Source organism: Hippocampus guttulatus, chromosome 4 (genome assembly GCF_054856545.1).
Source record: "Hippocampus guttulatus isolate MCC_2025c chromosome 4, RoL_Hgut_1.0, whole genome shotgun sequence".
Classification (NCBI taxonomy): domain Eukaryota; kingdom Metazoa; phylum Chordata; class Actinopteri; order Syngnathiformes; family Syngnathidae; genus Hippocampus; species Hippocampus guttulatus.
The window spans coordinates 25,478,321-25,498,156 of NC_141264.1; the positions used below are offsets into that span (position 1 = coordinate 25,478,321).

The 19,836-nt window shown below is 47.6% G+C and overlaps 3 protein-coding genes across 4 annotated transcripts; 2 read left to right on the top strand and 1 right to left on the bottom strand.

Annotated features, from left to right (window-relative positions):
- The first annotated feature begins 719 nt into the window (after window positions 1–719).
- On the top strand, window positions 720–4,327 carry skic8 (SKI8 subunit of superkiller complex). 2 transcript variants are annotated; one of them, XM_086108525.1, is made up of 11 exons: window positions 720–838; window positions 1,072–1,118; window positions 1,213–1,240; window positions 1,738–1,843; window positions 2,400–2,572; window positions 2,804–2,952; window positions 3,024–3,117; window positions 3,548–3,641; window positions 3,752–3,844; window positions 3,923–4,001; window positions 4,140–4,327. In XM_086108525.1, exons 2-11 carry the CDS (start codon window positions 1,107–1,109, stop codon window positions 4,227–4,229), a joined length of 918 nt encoding a protein of 305 aa, XP_085964651.1. In that variant the 5' UTR covers window positions 720–838; window positions 1,072–1,106; the 3' UTR covers window positions 4,230–4,327. The 2 variants fall into 2 exon arrangements, with proteins under 2 accessions (XP_085964651.1, XP_085964652.1); XM_086108526.1 differs by having other exon boundaries at window positions 755–838; window positions 1,218–1,240.
- Window positions 4,328–4,489: 162 nt separating this feature from the next.
- On the bottom strand, window positions 4,490–8,972 carry slc25a44a (solute carrier family 25 member 44a). The gene is made up of 4 exons (XM_086108524.1): window positions 8,603–8,972; window positions 6,753–7,453; window positions 6,048–6,175; window positions 4,490–5,731 (listed from the first exon to the last, which is right to left on the bottom strand). The coding sequence occupies exons 2-4, from the start codon at window positions 7,384–7,386 to the stop codon at window positions 5,540–5,542; spliced, it is 954 nt and encodes a 317-aa protein (XP_085964650.1). The 5' UTR covers window positions 7,387–7,453; window positions 8,603–8,972; the 3' UTR covers window positions 4,490–5,539.
- A 61-nt stretch (window positions 8,973–9,033) lies between these two features.
- On the top strand, window positions 9,034–19,601 carry ireb2 (iron-responsive element binding protein 2). Its single transcript, XM_086108523.1, has 21 exons — window positions 9,034–9,173; window positions 10,099–10,188; window positions 10,258–10,423; window positions 11,645–11,782; window positions 11,905–12,135; window positions 13,181–13,250; window positions 13,329–13,512; window positions 14,415–14,554; window positions 14,639–14,810; window positions 14,889–14,989; window positions 15,443–15,559; window positions 15,690–15,849; window positions 15,948–16,083; window positions 16,226–16,310; window positions 16,379–16,660; window positions 17,315–17,419; window positions 17,504–17,646; window positions 17,776–17,923; window positions 18,167–18,289; window positions 18,486–18,671; window positions 19,098–19,601. The coding sequence occupies exons 1-21, from the start codon at window positions 9,152–9,154 to the stop codon at window positions 19,206–19,208; spliced, it is 2,910 nt and encodes a 969-aa protein (XP_085964649.1). The 5' UTR covers window positions 9,034–9,151; the 3' UTR covers window positions 19,209–19,601.
- The last annotated feature ends 235 nt before the right edge of the window (window positions 19,602–19,836 follow it).

A 19,836-nucleotide genomic window follows, 5' to 3' on the forward strand; every position in this document is an offset into this window, starting at 1 on the left:
CTCCTCCTCCTCTGCAGGGGCTTGCCGCCACCGTAGCGCTCCATCTCGAGGAAGCTTCATTTAAATCACGAAAGGTCATTGAGGGCAAGCATTCATTTTCAACACGAGAGGACAAAAATCCAGAGGATAGAAAGCGAAACGACTGTACATTGTAAGAACTGTGTTAAGTCTGAGTGTCCGTGTTGCTGCTCATGGATGAGGAAAAACTCAAAGCGGTTTGACCGATTTCTCTTTTAATCTGGGGAACTTTGAGCAGTTAACAGTCACTGGAACCTGTTGAGTCGTTATCATGCGACCAGGTTAGGAAAGTGACATCGGAAGCGTTTCTCGACCCCCACAAGGCCCCGGGCAAGAAGGTCCAAGGACCTGTGAAATAATCAATACATTACCAACACTGGAACAAAACAACAATATGTATTTAGTTAGCTTGCTTTAATATGCTCATGCAAGTAAAGGGATGTGTTCCCAAACAGGCAACATTTGAGAATCTATATGGGATAATTAATGAATAATAGTTTCATATTAACATTTCGTTTCAGTTCAATGTAATGTCATGCCGCAGCACAATATTTCAGGAGAAATATCATCCCCCTCTTAAAATAATGGCCCCAGTCATATTTTGGGGAAGAAAAACAAATAAAACATCTCGTTGTGCAAACATTTCCCTATACTGCCGATAAGAGCACTAAAGAACAAGCAGACTTACTCGCCAAGCGCCAAAAAACGCGAAGAAGAAAACGCGGAAGTTCTCCAGGGCGTAATGTTGTCATGGCGCCTCGCGTGTAAACCAACTTGAGCTCCTACGAATTCAATCAAGACGTTTGTGGGGATTTTTAAGGTATGTGGACCCCAGTTATACTCCGCATTTTATACCGAATATTAGACGGAGTTTTCCGCCCGTGAAGACGTCGTAGGCGACGTCTTGAAGTAACAAAAGCGGCTTATATCGTTCTGGAGTTAGCATTAGCATCAAGCGACGACCAACAACAGTTATAGTTTATTTATTTTGACCGATATAATTGGTCACTCTAAATCGCAGCGATACATTTCACTGTATATGTTTGTGTTTAGGTTGCTGTGGTCAGGCAAGCTGTACCACCGCGGAAATGAGCACTCAAGTAAGAAAACCAATTGCACTCAACATTTTCACAACCCCCCCCCCCCAACAAAAACAAATCCTAATAACTAAAAACTTGCATCTTTCCATTTTAGTACAGCATCCTTTTTAAACAGGAACATGGTGAGTACCTACCAAACTATTTGCACAAAATGTAGTATTAGAGAGCGCACCAATATTGAAACATTCATTAGAAGGGTGGTTAGTAATTACTATGCTCTTCTCCTAAATTCGATTTGGGTATCTTAATAGATGTGTGAACATAAAAAGCAAAATTAAATTTAAAAACAAGTATTATCCATCAGCCTACTGCATGCAGAGACACACTAATGCCTGTTCTAACGACGATTCATGCTTACTTCAGGATGCCACACACTCTGGCGGTAAAACTCTACTTTGCTATTAGACTTGGGTAAGGCCCATCTACGTAAACTCCTTCGCTCTCTTAAAAATCATTCATTAGCATAAGATGAAGGGAGACTGCTTTGTGAGACAGCTTTTGCGTTGGATCTCATTAAATATACAATACAATACATGCTGATTTGTACATATGCTTCATTTTGCAACTGGTGGGAGTCTTATTTTCCTCCTGTTAATTCAAACATTTTTTCTCCCTTCAGCACACGATGATGCAATCTGGACTGCAGCCTGGGGTAAAAGTGAGGCAGACGGTTCAGAAACAATCGTCACCGGTTCCCTTGACGATATGGTCAAAGTGTGGAAATGGTAAGTGTGTGTGTGTATGCGCGAGCCCGGGTGATTATTTTAAGTCACCTTTTAACATTAACTGTCATGTAAATTCATCACTGTGTAATAAAACAGTAAAGTGAAATTGCTCACCCCTTGAAAAGACGTATGACGGTCTTTCAATGGGGAGGCAACAGAAAGTTGTTTATGGCACGATTTTGTCATCTAGTGGTGTGTAGTGGTATTTCTGCAATCACTAAATGCGGCCATGCAGATTGACATTGATTGAATTGGTCATACCTAATACATTTTGCATTTCAAACACACACACACGCAAAAAAAAAAAGTCAAATAGTCAAAGTCAAATAAACAGGAATTCATATTCACATTCACAATTCTGGACAATTTAGGGTCCTCAGTGGACCAAACGTGCACGTTTTTGACGTTCGCAGAATGAGTCAAACTCACCGGACTTTTTTACCACTACCCCCACAGTGCTGCCTAGAGATGGACAATCAACTTGCATATAAAGCAGACTTGAAGATTTCGTCGGACAAAAAGACAACGTGAGCTAACGGTCAGGTTTCCCACGCAGGTCGGACGAGAAGCTGGAGCTGCAGTGGACACTGGAGGGGCACCAGCTGGGCGTCGTGTCCGTGGACATCAGCCACAATGCCGCCATCGCTGCCTCCAGCTCGCTCGATGCCCACATCCGCCTCTGGGACCTGGAGTCCGGGAAACAGATCAAATCTATGGACGCCGGACCAGGTGAGATCAGTTACGTCATGATTTGCAAGTGTTGGGGGACTCATTTCACCTACAGGAAGTTAATGACGAATATTTCTTGCATTTGTCTGGGAAGACTTAATAGGGAGACCTATTATCCTCTAGAAAATGGATGGGCCCAAAGGACATCCCTGAGGAACGCCTCTTTGCTTGTGCTTGCTCGCGGGATTAATTGAGTGTTCTTACATTCTATTGTGATATCCTCCACTCTAGTGGACGCTTGGACGGTTGCCTTCTCGCCTGACTCCAAGCACATTGCCACGGGAAGCCACCTCGGCAAGGTCAACATCTTCGGTGTGGAAAGCGGCAAGAAGGAATATTCTCTGGACACCCGAGGGAAATTCATCCTGAGCATCGCTTATGTAAGGAATGCAAACACGATGCATTTTTAATTCAAAGTGTTTTATTTAATATTTATTTTGTGACTGCTCAGAGTCCCGACGGTAAATATTTGGCTAGCGGGGCGATTGACGGCATCATCAACATCTTTGACATTGCCACGGGAAAGCTCCTCCACACGCTGGAAGGTGGGTTCAGTTCGGCTCAAGGTTGAATTACCTCTGCGCATGCTCATTCGTAATGCGACGAATCCAATTGGCCAACGTACTTCAGACACATATTTATGAAAACCTTAACTCGCACGTTCATTCTCCCAAGCAGCCACAGAAGAAAGGCGACGACGATAATGAAAACCTATTTTGAAGTGCAGTGAGGCTTGTGATGTGCTACCATAATTTGGGGCCTGCTTGGAGGTTCTTAAATTGTTCGCCTAAAGTCTAATCTTCATGATCAACATTAAAATGCAGCCGTGTAGTAGCCTCAAGCGTCTCTAAAAAAAAAAAAATAAATAAATAAGAAAGTGAACGCTTCTGAAAGATTAAGCGCAAACGTATGAACTTAAATTGACCGGACTGGATTTGTAAACTGCCAAAATGCTGTTCCTTATTCCTCTACTAGGGCACGCTATGCCCATTCGCTCCCTCACCTTCTCTCCCGACTCCCAGCTGCTTGTCACGGCATCAGACGATGGCTACATCAAGATTTATGACGTGTAAGTTCTTTTTTTTTTTTTTTTTTTTTTACACACACACGTGAAAGTGCACCCCCCCCCCTCCCCCAAAAAAAACATATTGGCATGAATTTCTTTTTGTTTTTTCTCAGGCAACACGCCAACCTGGCGGGCACGCTGAGCGGCCACGGATCCTGGGTGCTCAACGTGGCCTTCTCCCCGGACAACACACACTTTGTCTCCAGGTAAGGTTTCATCTCAAGCAGGGCAAAGAGACGAAAGCATTTCCCACCCCCGCAACGCTTCCGCTTCCACCTCTTCAGTTCCTCGGACAAGAGCGTGAAGGTTTGGGACGCCGGTTCCCGAGCCTGCATAAACACCTTCTTCGACCACCAAGACCAGGTAAAACCTGAAAGTCACGGGAACTCTTTTGATTATTCAGAGCCCCCCCCCCCCCCCCCCCCGCCCCCCATTTTCCAATACATATTTCATCTCAAATAGAGAGCCGTGACTCTGTTGCATAATTGCACCCTTCCTCAGGTGTGGAGCGTCAAGTACAACAACAACGGCTCCAAGATTATCTCGGCCGGCGACGACCGGGCCATCCATATTTACGATTGCCCCATGTGAGGTGGGCCGTCCAAAAAGGCTGCAGGGAGACTTTTTATGTGAATCGTTCTGTACTGGCTTGTGACAGTACATTAAAGTTTGTTATTTTTTAAATTAAACCTGTCTGGTTGTAGTTGAGTTTCACTCAGTACTAAACAACTTTTGGGCAGCAGTCATAAAAATAAATGACTAAAAGTGCAGCTCGGTGTTACGCTGAACGTAGTCGTTGCTGCGACGACCGTTGGCAAGGCCCGTCTTGATTCAGACCAAATTTGCGATGCTTAATCTTCCACTGCTGGTCATTTTCTTTATTAACGCCATTGACCCACAAGTATGCATCGTTTCATGAAAACATTCCAGAAAAAAACAGCTGTGGCAGTTTTTAAGAGTCCATCAATGCTCTGAATCAAGTGCGGTTTTATTCCAAGGACCGTCATTGCAGTCTGTTCACGAGCCCTGGGTGGGCATTTTGACACGTGCATCTGTAGCTGTTCACCTCACACACAACATGTGACGGTTGTAAAAAAAAAAAAAAAAAAAGATACAATAGGTAGCACGTTTGCCTCACACTAAATGAGGTTGCAGATTCAATTTTCCTCTATTTGAATAGATTTCCTCCGGCTTCATTGAAGCGTCCAAAGTTGAGCTGTTGTTTGTCCTGTATGTGCCCTGTGATGGCCAGCGACCAGTCCGGGGTGGCCCCTCCCCCAACGTCAGCCGGCAGAGGACATAGCACACCCTATCAAGGACACGCACGAGAGAAAACGGATGTTCCCAGAGGAGCTCGAATGGGGGGTTTTTTTTTTTTTTTTGCTTTTTAATTTGTCCTGAAATTTTCGGCAGTGAGCAACTTTTCACTTTAACCCAATGCACCAAAATCCCGACCGACACTCAGTAGGCACAATTTTTGGGCAGGTAAAATCTACATGTTATTCTTCTCGGAGGTTGTGTCTTAAAAAAAAAATCTCCACATAACATTACTCGCGAAACAATATGGAGTGAAGACTGATTAAAAAAAACAACTAAAAATGCGTTCACCTAGCCAATAGTGGTGTAAATAACTTGGAGCTGAAAGCTTCAAGGCTGATGACTAGCGCAGAAATGGAAAAAAAATAAGTCTCTTGTTCCCTTGGCGGTGTTCAACCAAATAGGTGTTTTTTACTTTTCTTTTTTCTTCAACTTTGCAATACCGTACCTTGAGCGCAGTCTTTTTGAGCCTCTTTCTCTTTTTTTGGACAGTATTATCTTGGCGGAGACCAAAGAGAGCCAATAGTGAGCTCCTGCCATGAGGTAAAATGCGGCGTTAGGCTTTTTGTCCTCCTCGTCAAAGTCTACCAGTGTCTAGAGTGGACCAGGTCGTCCCGCAGGCTGAGCCTCTTGAGGGTCTCGTAGCCCACCACGATGAGCACCGACGTGGGCGTGGAAGAGATGATGCGGGCCGACAGCCCCTTGGTCACGGCGCCGAGGCCCTCCTCCGCCAGCAGCTGCTTGAAGGTCTCCACCACCGACGAGCGGCCCTCCACCTGCAGCGCCACGGCGGCGGACGACTTTACTCGCGGGTAATGAAACATTTTGATCCGCCGGCAGCGGGAGAAAATAATTTTCATGATGGATAACTGTATCGGAACCACCCGCGTGCAGCTAACCGTGCTTTGCAAACTTGCTTTTGACAGGGAGTAGTAAATATGTCAGTATGTCGACTCGGTGGAAAAAGTCACATTTATTTTCGATACTATGGTCAGCACTAGTCAAGCTCGAGGGCTTGTTTTGTACTAACCACCCTTAAGAGTGGTGCACTTCTTTTTACACTTCAAAAGAAATCGTGGCCTTGGACCGTACCTGCACCCTGGCCCGGACCACGTCCATGGGGTTGGTGATGGTGGAGGCGGTGGCGGCGGCCATGGGCCCGGCAAGCGCCTGCAGAATGAGGTGGGGGCACTCGCTAGGTGCCAGCAGAGACAGCTGCTCTATGGATGCAAAAAAAAACTATTAATATACGTCTTGGATGATGAGGACCAAAGGGGTAGCAGGGCCATGGACAGGGTGGCCATCGGGAAGTTTCCGTGCTGGTCCTGGGGGATTTAAAAAAAAAAAAAAAAAAAGTCTGACTTGCTTAGACTAAATAGTAGTACATTGAGAATGGTCAAATTTTAACAGCATAAAAAGTCGAAATATCACAAGAGTAATGTTGTCGTCCCCCAAATGCAAAAAGTACAAATGAGGTTGACATTCCTTTGCCGTAATTTGTAAAAACTACGTTGCAATATTAGAAGACTCAAGTCTTGAGTTTTCAAGAACAAAAAAAAAAAAAAAGTGATTTTTCATTGAAGCGGAATATGATGGAAATAAATCTGTACTTATAACGAGAATCCAGTAGTATCATTATAAGCATTACAAAATTAAAGTTTCGCTATGGTGGGACTACGGTTTTATTTTGAAGGGGATAAAAAGCAGTACGTCCAGTCAAGAAGCAGTTGTCATGTGTTCACCGTGGCCCTAATATGTCTTTGTAATTCTAAAACGGGATGGAGACTTTGAATTTACCTGCGTAAAAGTGATAAAAAGGCCACCAGAGGGCACTGTTTGGGATGTAGGTGAGCAGGGAGGCCACGTAGCCCCTGTAGAAGCCCCGGAAACCGTCGGCGGCGAAGATCTGCACGGAAATGTCCCGCGTCTGGCCGAAGGTCAGCCGGCGCTTGGTGGTCGCCAGCATCATCTTGGACTTGGACTTGAAGCGGCCGCTGTGCTCGCCCTGGCCTTGCATCATGAGGTGCTGCGACACCACGTCGACGGGCACCGTGATGGTCTGCGCCACCAGCGAGGCCGCCCCGCCCGCCACCACCGACTTGAGCGTGTTGCTGGACGAGTAGCGAGACACCTGCCTGCGCGCCAGCTCGTAGGTGGTGATGTACGCCTGGCCCGACACCAGCGTGAACGTGTTGACCAGGAAGCCGCGGTACAGGCCCCGCACGCCCTCCGCCCGCAGGATCTTGCAGAAGGCGTCCACCGTGCCCGAGTAGAGCGCCTTGCCCTTCTGCACCTGCAGCCGCGTGCGGATGAGGCTGGCCGGGTACACGGTGGCGCGCGTGCTCAGCGTCATCAGAATGCCCAGGGAGTAGAACTTCCTCTTGTCCAGGTCCTCCCATTCGATGATCTGGATGGCGCCTTTCTGCTGCATGCTGTTCCCGGGTGGGGTGCTAAAGCCGTGCGTCTATTGTCGGCCGCACTCCAGGTGCCATCTCGGACTGAAAAAAAAAAAAAATCTCTTGAGTAATTCTTCCCTTTTTTTTTTAAACTGAAAATTAAAAGTCTGAAACGCGACTCATCATTTGATTCGTTTGTTAAGGTTGATCTCGCCCAATCAGATCACTGCAACCAAGACCAAAATAAAATCTTACAAATGAAAGCCAATTCAGTCACAAGAAACGGTCACGAGCGAAAGCTGAGATGTAAATATTTTTAGGCACACAAAGATGATGGTGGTGACAGCTGTTCTTTTTCGTTATTAAAAAAAAAAAAATCAGCCAAAATATCTAGTCTGTGTATCATCCGGTGTCTAGTTTCATCTAGCAAAAGGGGGGAAAAAAGTAATTCGTTTTATTTGTTAATATAACACCAAAAAAATCACAATTTCATAATTCCATAACGCATTTTGATCAATAATATGAAACCCATGACTGGTGGAAAGATGATACTGAAGCTTTTATCCTGTCACGACGACAACTATCTGTTCGGCACAGTTTTTACACCAGATGCAAATCCATCCAATGAGTTTATTTGAAGGAATAATCAATAGGATTCTAAAAAGATTAGATGGTGACGGCCCCATCTTAAATCCTACAAAACAGATCCCCTGTTTATTTTATTTGATCTTTTTTTTTTTCTACAGATGCATATCGCTTCAATTACAATAAATTCTGTACCGCTATGAGATGCCCATCACCCTCTGTAGTTGAGTAAACACTATTTGCCCGTGGCATTGAGGAAATGCAGTATCTGATTTCTCCTGAAATCCCCAAATGGGACCAGTATATTCTTCTTTTCCATTGTAATGACTTGATTCTGAGCAATCGGTATGCACTACTCTACCATATGCGCGTGGTGAGTAGTCTGTTCGTCCCACCAATAACAAAAAAAGGGAAGTTCACCTTCACGGAAGGTCTAACAAATGACACATTGCTGAAATCCTTATTGTACCTTCGAACCAATCGATGAAGAATGAGGAAAACAAGCATCGGGCCATTTTTCTCCGGACTGCTCCATTCGGAAGGGAGTCACGTGTATATGTCAATAGAGACCCCTCTACCCCTGTTAGCTTAGCTCGTTGCTGACGACGACAACAAATCCGGTTTGCTCGCAACACTCTTCAAATAAGACGTCTCGTTTTGACGAACCTGTTTCAAGGCCCACTGGATCGGTTCACCCCTTGAGGCTCGTCTCACTCTTCCATTTGGCCTTGTGCTCGACAACACGCTGGGTCATGGCTTCCGTCCATGACTGCTGTGAAATCGAAGGGGAAAGGTCGTCTTCCGCTGCTTCGTACCCTTACAGTTATTCCGTGTGAAAAAAATAAAACAAAACGCGATAACAATATTGACGAGTTGGCTTAAACTCAAGGGCGCCCCTCGAAGTGATTATTTTCGATTGTTTAACTTAGTTGACGGCTTGTTCGAAGTATATGTAACGACCCATATACTTTTGTGATATTTGTGTTTGGTAGTTTGTGTGCATATGGAGTGTATGCATATTTAGTACTCGAGTACAGTAATCTTTCCGTTCGTATCGAAAACCTTAATTTTAATGGAACGGCGTTTCCGTTGTGCTTTTAGTCTGAAGGGCGTCAAATCGCTGGGCGTGGCCGCATCCACCCTGCCTTGTGATTGGTCCGTTTGGTGTCGCCACCGGGATAGCGAGGATGAGTCGTGTTGATTTCATAAGTCATCATGGCGCTCACAGCGGGCGAAGGTAAATCGGAGTCTTCTTATTCTGATTGTGCTCCTGTTATCCCGTCGCCACCTACGTTCACCTTCACCGGCGATCACACGGCTCCAATTCACATTTTTAAAACGAGATAATGCTTCCGTTCAATGTTATTGAAACCACAGCCAGGCTGGTTATCCTCTCGAACCGAGCGAGTGTTGAAATTAACCAGTGCCGCTCACCACACTTGAGTTCACTCTAACTTAGTTCATTGCATACTGTGTAGCAATTACCATGTCGTATGCTTTTTTAGGGATGGGGGGCGTTATCTCCGCCGCCAGTTGTTCAAGCAGCTGCGCGATAAGTAGAAAGCGAAAGGTCTTGATGATAAGGCTAGTAAGCTAACACTAGCCACCGCCTACATCCTGTTGTCAATTGGGGGTCGTTTCAATATGTCACTCGTCGGCAGTTTTAAGTTAACACTCAGATTCGTTTCTTTTGTTTTTCAACCGACGCATGTAGGAAAACTAAATTCCAACGATTATAGCCTCGTGAGCATAAGCAGTTCAGATAATGGATGGATGGGTGATCTGATTCCAAACATGTTATGCGTTTTGTCTCCCCCCCCCCCCCCCCCCCATGCCCCTTCCCACCACCGTCTACTGTGATTTGATTAGATGTGGTTTCATCTTGTGGGAGAAAACCATGTTTATTTAAAACATAAGAAAACGTTCTCTGGTAAATTAACATGTTAAACTGTTCAACAAGTTAACATAATGACATGAGCAGGACATGAAGTTTCTCATGGAAATTGCTTGGTCAAAGCTCCATACATCTGTGGTTTGCAATTCTTTTATACAAAGTATAAGTGGTGGGACGGTACAAGTAACCTGACCTGTTTTTGTGCCACAGCTTGGTACATCTGTGATATGTGTTTTGTGCATAACCCGATAATCTTGTTCTCCTGCAGAGCACCCATATCATCATTTAATCGACCCGCTGTCAGATGACGGACGCCTCAAGTTCTTCAATCCGCACAAATTAAACGATTCAAGATATGGTGAGTGCCCCCCCCCCCAGAAAAAAACACCTTTTTCTTTTTTAATGTGTCTTTCTTTGCATCCTCAAGTCAAGCTGCCTCTGTCCATCCGCGTCTTACTGGAGGCGGCCATCCGAAACTGCGATGGCTTTTATGTCACAGAGGAAGACGTCCAAAACATTTTAGACTGGGAGAAGCAGCAGGCTTCCACCGAGGTGCCGTTCTTGCCAGCGCGGGTCCTCTTGCAGGACTTCACGTGAGTTTGTTGCACCGATGGTCCGCATCAGTATGTTGAACCATTGCCGATTGTTCGTGTCGATTATGGCCTGTTTTCACGTTCAACGGGAATAAAATTATTCTATATGTTCATTCTTGCACCATGAATTTGGATTCATTAAAAAATAAAATAAACAAACATGTGTAAAAATGTCATTTGTTAGTGGTGCTTTAACATTTGTATACACTGATGGTGTACTGGGGTGAAATTTGAGCTGTGTCTACCAAATTACATTTTAGATTTACCAGGACAGTGCTGCATTGAGATATGAGTTTAATTAGTCCCATGGCCACACTCTTAACTCAAAACACTGACCTCAAATCATCTGTCCTCATCGAAATAAATGGAAACGATACAAATCCGTTCGGCCTCCCTCTAAAATTCATCCAAAACCTTTGTCGTGAGCTTTTCAAGAAAATGCCACCGTGCAATATTGTACAGCGTGAAACATAAATAACAGAATGTCGTTAAATATCATTTGAATTTCAAAACAGGTTGCGCTTCATGGTTAATTCAGTGTGCTTGTGGCCCCTGCGGGAGCAGTACGATCCATATGTAAATAAATGGCGTAGTCTCAACTCCACAGTAAGTTTCAGCCGTATTTGTCATCTGTCTGCATGCGTTGCTCTTTGCGTTCTTGTTATGTTTGCTTCAAGGATATAACTCTTCGACGGATATTCTTTTTGTTTGGCCATGTCAGGCAATTTGCGTACTTTGTATGGATGAAGCGAAGCAGGCTTTCCCGAGGCCAAATTCTTTGGTTGTTATTAAATAGCCGTCCTTTCATATCCTCTGTTTAATGTTTAGTGAGAGAACAAACAATTTTAATCGGCGGTGGCGTTCAACAACCATTCGGGAAGACTTGTGAGCCATCCGCTGAAGTGCTTCTTGTTTTGAAGTGAGTTGAGTTGAGTTCACTGCCACCAGATAGCACTCGCGGCTCTAATATGATTTCAAGGCACCGCCGCTGTATGTGTTAAATTCAGGGCAATGGTCATGGGGGGCTTGACATAGTCCTGAGAACTGTCTATGTGACCACCACATTTGTACAGAATCACGAGCAAGACAGCCCAAGAATGCTCACACATGCTGAATGTTGACGCAAATTAGCTCCGCTGGTACATCAGAGTCGGATGGGAGTTCAAAACCTGCCCCCCTTTTCAACGATGCTCTGGTCTCGAATTTGTCTTTCCCTGCTAGTGGGATCCCTGCCATGGTGGACCTGGCTGCCATGAGGGACGCCGTGGCCAAACATGGCGTGGACCCCAGGCTGGTCAACCCCAAATGCCACACAGACCTCATTGTGGACCACTGTCTGCAAAAGGACTACAGCAAGTGGTGGGTCTGCCGTCACGTCGCGCTCTCATTTGCATTTGTGTTCCTTGGAAACGACCCGCGTTCTGCGTGGGGGAGCTTCACGCGGTCCGCGTCTTCACTTTTTTGGCTCATCGGGTCCACAGTGCCATCCAGAACGCTCCGAACCCCGGCGGAGGGGAAGGCGCTTCCCGGCCGCCCCCTTCGAAGCCTCTTCCGCGGAGAGGCTCCCACTGCGGAGGCCAGCGGGGCCCCTGTAGCAAAACAGCCTGCAACGAGCCCCCTTCGTCGACGTCGGCGGGGCGACCTCACGCCTCGGTGCAGCAGATCGAGAACACGCCGCTCCTTTGTCCCTTCCACCTGAAGCCGGTTTCTGAGTGAGTGTCCTGTCATACGCTACTCAGCCCAAAATGTTTGTTCAAGGCATTCATTACATGCCCCCCCCCCATCAAGCAAATCAAATGTGATAACAATAACACCCAACCAGTTTTGTAGTTTATAAAAAAATAAAATAAAATACACTATGCAGAAAATGTCAAGTAAGTCAAGAGTTAAAACTGCCTTGACCACCACCCACCAGGGGGCAGTAGTCTCCAGTATGAAACCGATCGGAGATCACCCACGTGTTTTGAGCGCGAGCCCAAAAAGAGTTGACCATTTTCAGAGTGGCGATTCCAACGCCAGAAAAAGAAGCGATGCCCCTTTTCCGCTGGAGCGGTTCTACCCCGAACCCGCCTGCTTTCGCCCCACGCGGCCGCCGATTTATTGCACTTTTTTCGATGACAAACGAAGTGTTCCTCGGAACCTTTTGCATCCTGGTTCTGGAACGCAGGTGCAGGCGCGCCGTGACATTGCTGTCATCCGAATGGCTGATAGATGTCGGCAGCCTCCCGCAGCCAAGTCATAAAAATACAGTATACGGAGTATGCAGATATTCTTATTTTACAACACTACTGAACCAAAGTTACAATTTCATACGTGCCTGTGGAGGAAATACGGAAGTTTGTGTTCCAAAAAATATGCAGGCGGCAAATAAGAGTTTCTCATAATAAATGAATTTTTTTTTTTTTTTTTTTTTAATGAATGACAAATGGAAAAAATGAATTTCATACAAATTCCTGCTGGGTTTTCCGTACGAAAAATGGGGACAATAATGGTCGCGTTATGGGAAACAAGTAGCGTCAGATTCATTTATTTCTGGAAAAGGTCCAGCATGCGTTGTGTCGGGTTACATTTCTCCAACTTGGATGGATATTTTCTCCATTCAATAAGCTACTTCATTCCCGATCCTGAAGCGGACGTCCTGTACCTTCACCGATTTCCGCAAGCGAGGTCGTTCATCATCAGAAATCAGTTTGACACAAAGTGCGTCGGGAGGAAAGAAAAACCTTCCCAAGTAATTTGACGTGTTCCCTTCTGCAGAGGCGAAACCTGCGTGAAGAATCAGGAAATGGAGCTGAGCAGAAATAAAGAAAGACTTCAATTTTTTAAGGTAACAGCTTGAGATGAGAATATCCCGAAAGACATTCAAAGCCCCCCCGAAGCAACTTTGTGGATGTCTTTGACACAGTGGTGCTCGAAAGCCTTCAAGAATGTGAACGTCGTGCCCCCGGACGTCGGCGCCGTCCACCAAGTCAACTTGGAGTATTTGTCCCGAGTGATCCAGATCGGCGGCGGGCTGATCTACCCGGACAGCGTGCTGGGCACCGATTCGCATACCACCATGATCAACGGCCTGGGCATCCTGGGCTGGGGTAAGCACGCCTCCCTCTTGGCATTGGGATTTCAAGGAAGGAGCTGATGTGGGACACCGCGCACAGTTTAGGCTTGAGTGTGATTGAATATCTGTAATTGTCTCTTGAAATGGACATTTCTCGTGACGCATAAAAGGATGCGTCGAACCCATGACTTGAATTTCACTTGGCAACCCAATGATATACTCCTCAAGTTATTTTATTGATAATGTGGCATGTTTTTGACCCAACTGCTTTTGGAGTGTAGTTAAAGGCCTATATTATGTATTACTTGCAAAAACAAACAACCCCCCCCCCCCCCCCGACTCATTAAGTCACTTTAGAACGGTGACAATGTAAAAACAGACAAACGAAGAGCCATTTTCTTCTTCGTTTGTCTGTTTTTACCGCCCCCCGATGGCCAAAGTGGGCACACCAGGAAAACGTCGTAGAATGAATGAAATCAAAGCATTAAATCATCATCGACAAACTGTTTAAATATTTTAGATTGTTTTTAATTAGGTTATTACTCTAGTTTTTTTTAAATAAATAATATTACAGAGTGCTATTCTCCTTATTAAACGTAACATACTGTACATGTTTCTTCGGCACGATATCTCTGATGGCTGGATTTCAAATAAAATATTCAATGGACTTTTTATCGACTCAAATATTTCCCCAAAGTTCATTTTAAAGCCGTGATTTGAAGACGGTGATACCGCCATATTTTTGCTCACGGTTCTCACAGCCTCTGAATCTCTTAGCGGGTTACTTGTGTGGTCACGGAACGAATTTAAACGCACTAGTATTGGTGGAAAACGCATCGAGAGCGCTGCACATGATTTCTATTCTAAATCCGAGCGTGAAAAACCAAAATTGACCGGAAGTTCCTTTCAAATGTGGCTCCCTCCGCCGCTTGTTAGGAGTCGGTGGAATCGAGTCGGAAGCGGTGATGTTGGGCCAGCCCGTTTCTCTGAGCCTTCCTCCGGTGGTGGGCTGCAAACTGGTGGGCTCCATCAACCCGCTGAGCACCTCCATCGACGTCGTCCTCGGTATCACCAAGGTCTCACCGATCCGCTCGTCCGAGCCGTACAACGGGCTCCTCCCCTCACGCCGCGCGCTCACACGTTGACCTTTTCCCGCGCAGCACTTGCGACAAGCCGCCATCGCCGGCAAGTTTGTGGAGTTTTTCGGGCCCGGCGTGTCGCAGCTCTCGGCCCCGGACCGGACCACCATCGCCAACATGTGCCCCGAGTACAACGCCACCGTCAGCTTCTTCCCGGTCGACCGGGTCACCATTCAGCACTTTAAAAAGACACGTGAGTACTTTGTTTTGGTTTTGCGCTCCACACGCTGCCTGCCGGGGCCCAACGCGGTTTTCGTGGATTTGTTTCCAGACTTTTCCCAAGAAAAGCTCGAGTTACTGGAGTCTTATCTGAAGGCGGTGAAGCTCTTCAGACGTTACGAGGACCCCGCGGAAGACCCCCGCTATTCTGAGGTGACCGCACACAAGCGCAATGTATGCAGTGGGGGGGCAGAAATGCTCATTTGAAAGATGTCCAATTGTTTTTATGAAGGGATACAATCTTCAAATTGGAATGTTTTTTTTTTTAGTTCATGAATTCTAGTCACTTTTATGGAATAACAAAAAAAAAAGGAGTGAGAGAGAGATTGCCTTGAGTTTGGGTGGATCTTTTCCTCTTTGGCCCGGAGGACACGGCGTCGACCATTTCCCGAAATAATTGGAAACGTGGACCCGTCAGACCATAGAACACGTTCGTTCCCATAACCTCGACGCACCGAGCTCGGATTTTGACGGCGTGCTGCCCGAGGGATCCGAGGCCAGCGGCATTCAAAGTTGCTTTTCGGACAGGAGCAGAATCGGATCCCGCTCTCAAGTTTGACCACTTTTTTGGGGGGCGGGGGGGGGGGCCTTTGCGTTTGCGCGCAGGTGATCGAAATCGACCTGAGCTCGATGGTGCCGCACGTCAGCGGGCCCAAGAGGCCGCAGGACCGCGTGGCCGTCTGCAACATGAAGGAAGGATTTCAGAGTTGCCTCGACGAGAAGGTAAAAAGCCTCGCTCACGCCGACGACACGCGTGTCGCGCCTCGCTCATGCCGACGACACGCGTGTCGCGCCTCGCTCACGCCGACGACACGCGTGTCGCGTCTGACTGACGCCCCCCCCCCGCGCTCAGCTGGGCCCCAGAGGCTTCCACATCTCCAAGGACAAGCAGGGCGTCCGGGTTCCCTTCCTGCACGCCGGTCAGGAATACCACCTGGGCCACGGCTCGGTGGTCATCGCCGCCGTCATCAGCTGCACCAACAACTGCAACCCCTCCGTCATGCTGACGGCCGGTAAGCCGCTCCCGCCACGCGCCGAACATCGCCGATACGAAAGCCTTTTTTTGCGATTCCGCGCGGGCGCGACCTGACGTTGGGCGCGTGTGCGGCAGGCCTGCTGGCCAAGAAGGCGGCGGAGGCGGGGCTCCGGGTCAAGCCGTACATCCGGACCAGCCTTGCGCCCGGAAGCGGCATGGCCACGCACTACCTCAACGCCAGCGGGGTGCTGCCCTACTTCAGCCGGCTGGGGTAAAAGCACCGGCGAAAAATCTCGACCGCGCGCCGAGTGTCGGCGCAACCGGCTAGCTTGCGCCGTAGCCCGTCGCGCAACGATATATTACCGCCGTGTGTCTAATATCATATCGGCGCGTGTGCTTGTTTTGCACTCAAGCTTCGAGGTGATCGGCTACGGCTGCGCCACCTGCGTCGGAAACACGGCGCCCCTGCCGGAAAGCGTCGTGGACGCCATCAAGCAGGTGATTTTTGATGCTTCAGGTCCCATTTTAGGGCAGCCGCGTGACACCTTGCGCAAAATTCCCCCAAGGGCGACTTGGTGGCGTGCGGGGTCCTCTCCGGCAACAGGCACTTTGAGGGCCGCCTCTGCGACTGCGTACGGGCCAACTACCTGGCCTCGCCGCCCCTGGTGGTGGCGTACGCCATCGCGGGCACCGTGGGCATCGACTTTGAAAAAGAACCTCTGGGCCTGGCTCGCGACGGGAGGGACTTGTACCTTCGCGACATCTGGCCGTCCAGGGAGGAGGTGCAGCGGACGGAGGAGGACGCCGTCATCTCCTCCGTCTTTAAGGATCTCAAGGCGAGGATGGCGGTAAGGAGGCGCGGGGGGGTGGCACACCTGCTTGATTTTTTTTTATTCTTCATTTTTATTTATTTATTTTTACTTTGCACTAAATTGCATCAACGCCCACAGAAAAATCATCGAAAGAAAAGAATGACTTCCTCTCGACGAAATATCCCTTTTGCAAAATGTGCGCTCAAATAAATCCACCAAAAAGTTGCTTTTATAAAAGTGACGCGCTTCACTTAACGGACTCCGAAATGTGCTTCCGTACAAAAGTGCACAAATTGTTTTTGGTGTCAATCACGGAGAATACCACTTTTTTTTTTCTAAAAGAACGAGAAGTGAACAGCACACCAATGAGTTTCCCGCTTTCCTTAACTTTGACATTGTTCTCTAACGAAGGAGAAAATAAATCGCGTTACCTGTCGCAAATCCTGGTTTCAGATCGAGCTCCTGCTGGCGGGACTTTTAAGCTTTGGTGACCCAAAATGCCACATCAGCTAACGATCGCAAACTTACTTCATACATACATACATATTTCTCTTCCAGACAGCTTCAAAAGCTAAAAAAAAAAAAAAGACGTTGTTTCCTTCCCACCACGGCTGTTGGCAGCCACGTCGTTGCGAGCGGCGGACGCGCTTCAAGAGCGCTCACTATCGTCTTCTTCCTTCCTCTTTCCAGAAAGGCAACACGTTCTGGAGCAACATCGAGTGTCCCGAGTCCGTCGTCTTTCCCTGGGACGCCAAGTCGACGTACATCCGCTCGCCGTCGTTCTTCGGCAAATTAGTAAGCGCGGCGCCTCGCCCGTCCCGCGCCTGGGAAAAACCGAACCCAACGCGTGACGCCCTCTCCCTCCGCTCGCGTCTGAAGAGCAAAGAAGTCCCGCCCCCTCAGTCCATCGTCGACGCTCACGCTCTGCTGTTCCTCGGCGACAAGGTGACCACCGACCACATCTCGCCCGCGGGCAGCATCGCCCGGGTCAGCGCCGCCGCCAAGTACCTGCTCAGCAAAAGGTGCTCCTGACCATCGACCGAAGCAATTCATTTATTTTTATTTTTTTCCATCGATGATAACAATCATCATCGTCGCGTCTTATCGCGCACGCGCGGTTGTGAGTGGCTCGGTATTCTGGCATCCCGTAGGCTGACCCCTCGGGAGTTCAACTCTTACGGCTCTCGGCGGGGCAACGACGCCGTGATGACCAGAGGGACCTTTGCCAGCATCAAGCTCCAAAATCGACTGGTGGGCAAAGCAGGGCCCAAAACGCTCCACGTTCCCTCGGGGCAAACGGTGAGCGGACGACTTTGAGCGTTTTTCGGGATCACCCCCCCCCCCCCCCCCCCCCCCCAGACTCATTCTAAATCCAAATAGTGTGTTTAGACTCGCGTTATATAACACAACATATTATCGTCAAGAAAATGTTTCAGTTGACTCCCCGGTTAAGGGCGGCTACCGTGTCCAGTGCACTCCCGATGTCGGCGCATACACTTTTTTTTTTTTTGCTCACGTTTTCCTTGTCTCCCCCGCACGCAGCTTGACGTGTTCGAAGCGGCCGAGCGCTATCAGAGGGACGGCGTTCCGCTCATCATCCTGGCTGGGAAGGACTACGGCTCGGGAGGCTCCCGTGATTGGGTGGCCAAAGGACCTTATCTGATGGTACAAACGCGATATTGGTTCTCATCTTGCCCAGAATCTTGCAACCATACGCTATTGCACTCGCTCATGTTTTACGATGACCTTTAATTTTGCGGCCATCGTGCGCACTTTCTCAGGACTCCCTTCCTGCCGTACAACGTGACCGGGCGGCCTCATCGCGGCTTTGCGTTCTGACGTCCGCCGTCTTCTCTTGCAGGGCGTTCGCGCCGTCATCGCCGAGAGCTTCGAGCGTCTGCACAAGAAGCAACTGGTGGGCGTGGGCATCCTGCCTCTGCGGTTCGCGCCCGAGCAAAACGCCGACACGCTCGAGCTGGCCGGCACCGAGAGGTTCAGCGTCAGCCTGCCGCAACGCCTTGCGCCCGGCCAACAGCTCGACGTCAAGGCAGGACACGATGATTCTCATACACTCCGGTCGCGGGCTTGACAATTTTTCGGGCCGATGCCAATTTCGATTTTTGGCAGGAAAACAAAAATTGTGTGAGACCCGATTTATTGGCCCGCGGCACCGGTCAACCGCAAATTGAAATCAAAGAGAGCTTTATGAGTTACTGAATGTCTTTTGGATGGCGATTGAAAACACGTCTTCACCTTTTTTAGGTTTTTGAGCTATTTTTTTTCTGTTGGAGATTTCACGATAATTTACCATTTGTTGTAAGGTGTTGCCATGACAAATTCAGAATTGCTGCAAAAGAAAAAATACGAAATGCGAACTGTATTGGCATTATTTTGAAAATGATCAACCGGGCCGTTCTCCATTCATCCATTTTCCAGAGCGCTCCTCCTGATGTTATTTTTTGTTTTGTTTCAGACGAGCGACGGCAAAAACTTTGTGGTGACAGCAGAGTTGGACAACGAGCTGGACGTCATCTTTCTCCAGCACGGAGGCCTCCTGCGATACGTGGCGCGGACGATGCTTTAAACACACGCAGTGGACTGCTTTGGTCACTTGGCTTGTCGTCGCAATGGACGCCAGGCTGCGTTTCACCCATTCTAAGCTTGACAGACTCAAATAAGGACCTTTTCAAAGAGGCTTTTTTTTTTTTTTTTTTAGCATTCCGGTTGGCTGGAATCATTTGGACTTTTTGGACAAAAGTCAACAAAACGCTGAGATACGTTGTCACGGATATGCTTTTTTTGTTTGTTTGTTTTGTCCATGTTTGTCAACTAAAAGTTGTTTCTTCAACCCGACTCATGCAAAAGTGTCTTCTTAGGCTGTTTTTTTTTCTTTTTCTCGATGTCTTTCAATCGTGTTGGTTTTTACATGCGCCTTCATGATTTTAAATGAATGGAAAATAAAGTCACCTCTCCAGTGGCCGTGTCCTGTTAAATGGAATCACACTTTTAGCTGCTAAACATAGTCGGCAAAACGATCACACAGCTATATCCTCCTGAATACCAGGAAAAAAAATGTTGTCCAATCACATTTAGTTTGAAATTCCCCAATCAATGTGAAGTAATTGGACTACTCCAAAAGAAATTTTCAAAATCCCACTATATTTTTACATGTGTCTGATACAGTGATGTGTTCCTCAAGCCGGTGGTCCTTG

What these genes read in the sequence shown, in the direction of transcription:
- skic8 (XM_086108525.1), top strand. An exon ending in GCTCCTCCACACGCTGGAAG is followed by an intron (nt 3,118 to 3,547) that starts GTGGGTTCAGTT and finishes TTCCTCTACTAG; the next exon opens with GGCACGCTATGCCCATTCGC. An exon ending in TACATCAAGATTTATGACGT is followed by an intron (nt 3,642 to 3,751) that starts GTAAGTTCTTTT and finishes GTTTTTTCTCAG; the next exon opens with GCAACACGCCAACCTGGCGG.
- slc25a44a (XM_086108524.1), bottom strand. Translation starts at nt 7,386, where the DNA reads ATGCAGCAGAAAGGCGCCATCCAGATCATCGAATGGGAGGACCTGGAC. An exon ending in TTTTTATCACTTTTACGCAG is followed by an intron (nt 6,176 to 6,752) that starts GTAAATTCAAAG and finishes TTGCATCCATAG; the next exon opens with AGCAGCTGTCTCTGCTGGCA. An exon ending in TGGTCCGGGCCAGGGTGCAG is followed by an intron (nt 5,732 to 6,047) that starts GTACGGTCCAAG and finishes GTGGCGCTGCAG; the next exon opens with GTGGAGGGCCGCTCGTCGGT.
- ireb2 (XM_086108523.1), top strand. Translation starts at nt 9,152, where the DNA reads ATGGCGCTCACAGCGGGCGAAG. An exon ending in GTCCTCTTGCAGGACTTCAC is followed by an intron (nt 10,424 to 11,644) that starts GTGAGTTTGTTG and finishes TTTCCCTGCTAG; the next exon opens with TGGGATCCCTGCCATGGTGG. An exon ending in TCGTGGACGCCATCAAGCAG is followed by an intron (nt 16,311 to 16,378) that starts GTGATTTTTGAT and finishes AATTCCCCCAAG; the next exon opens with GGCGACTTGGTGGCGTGCGG.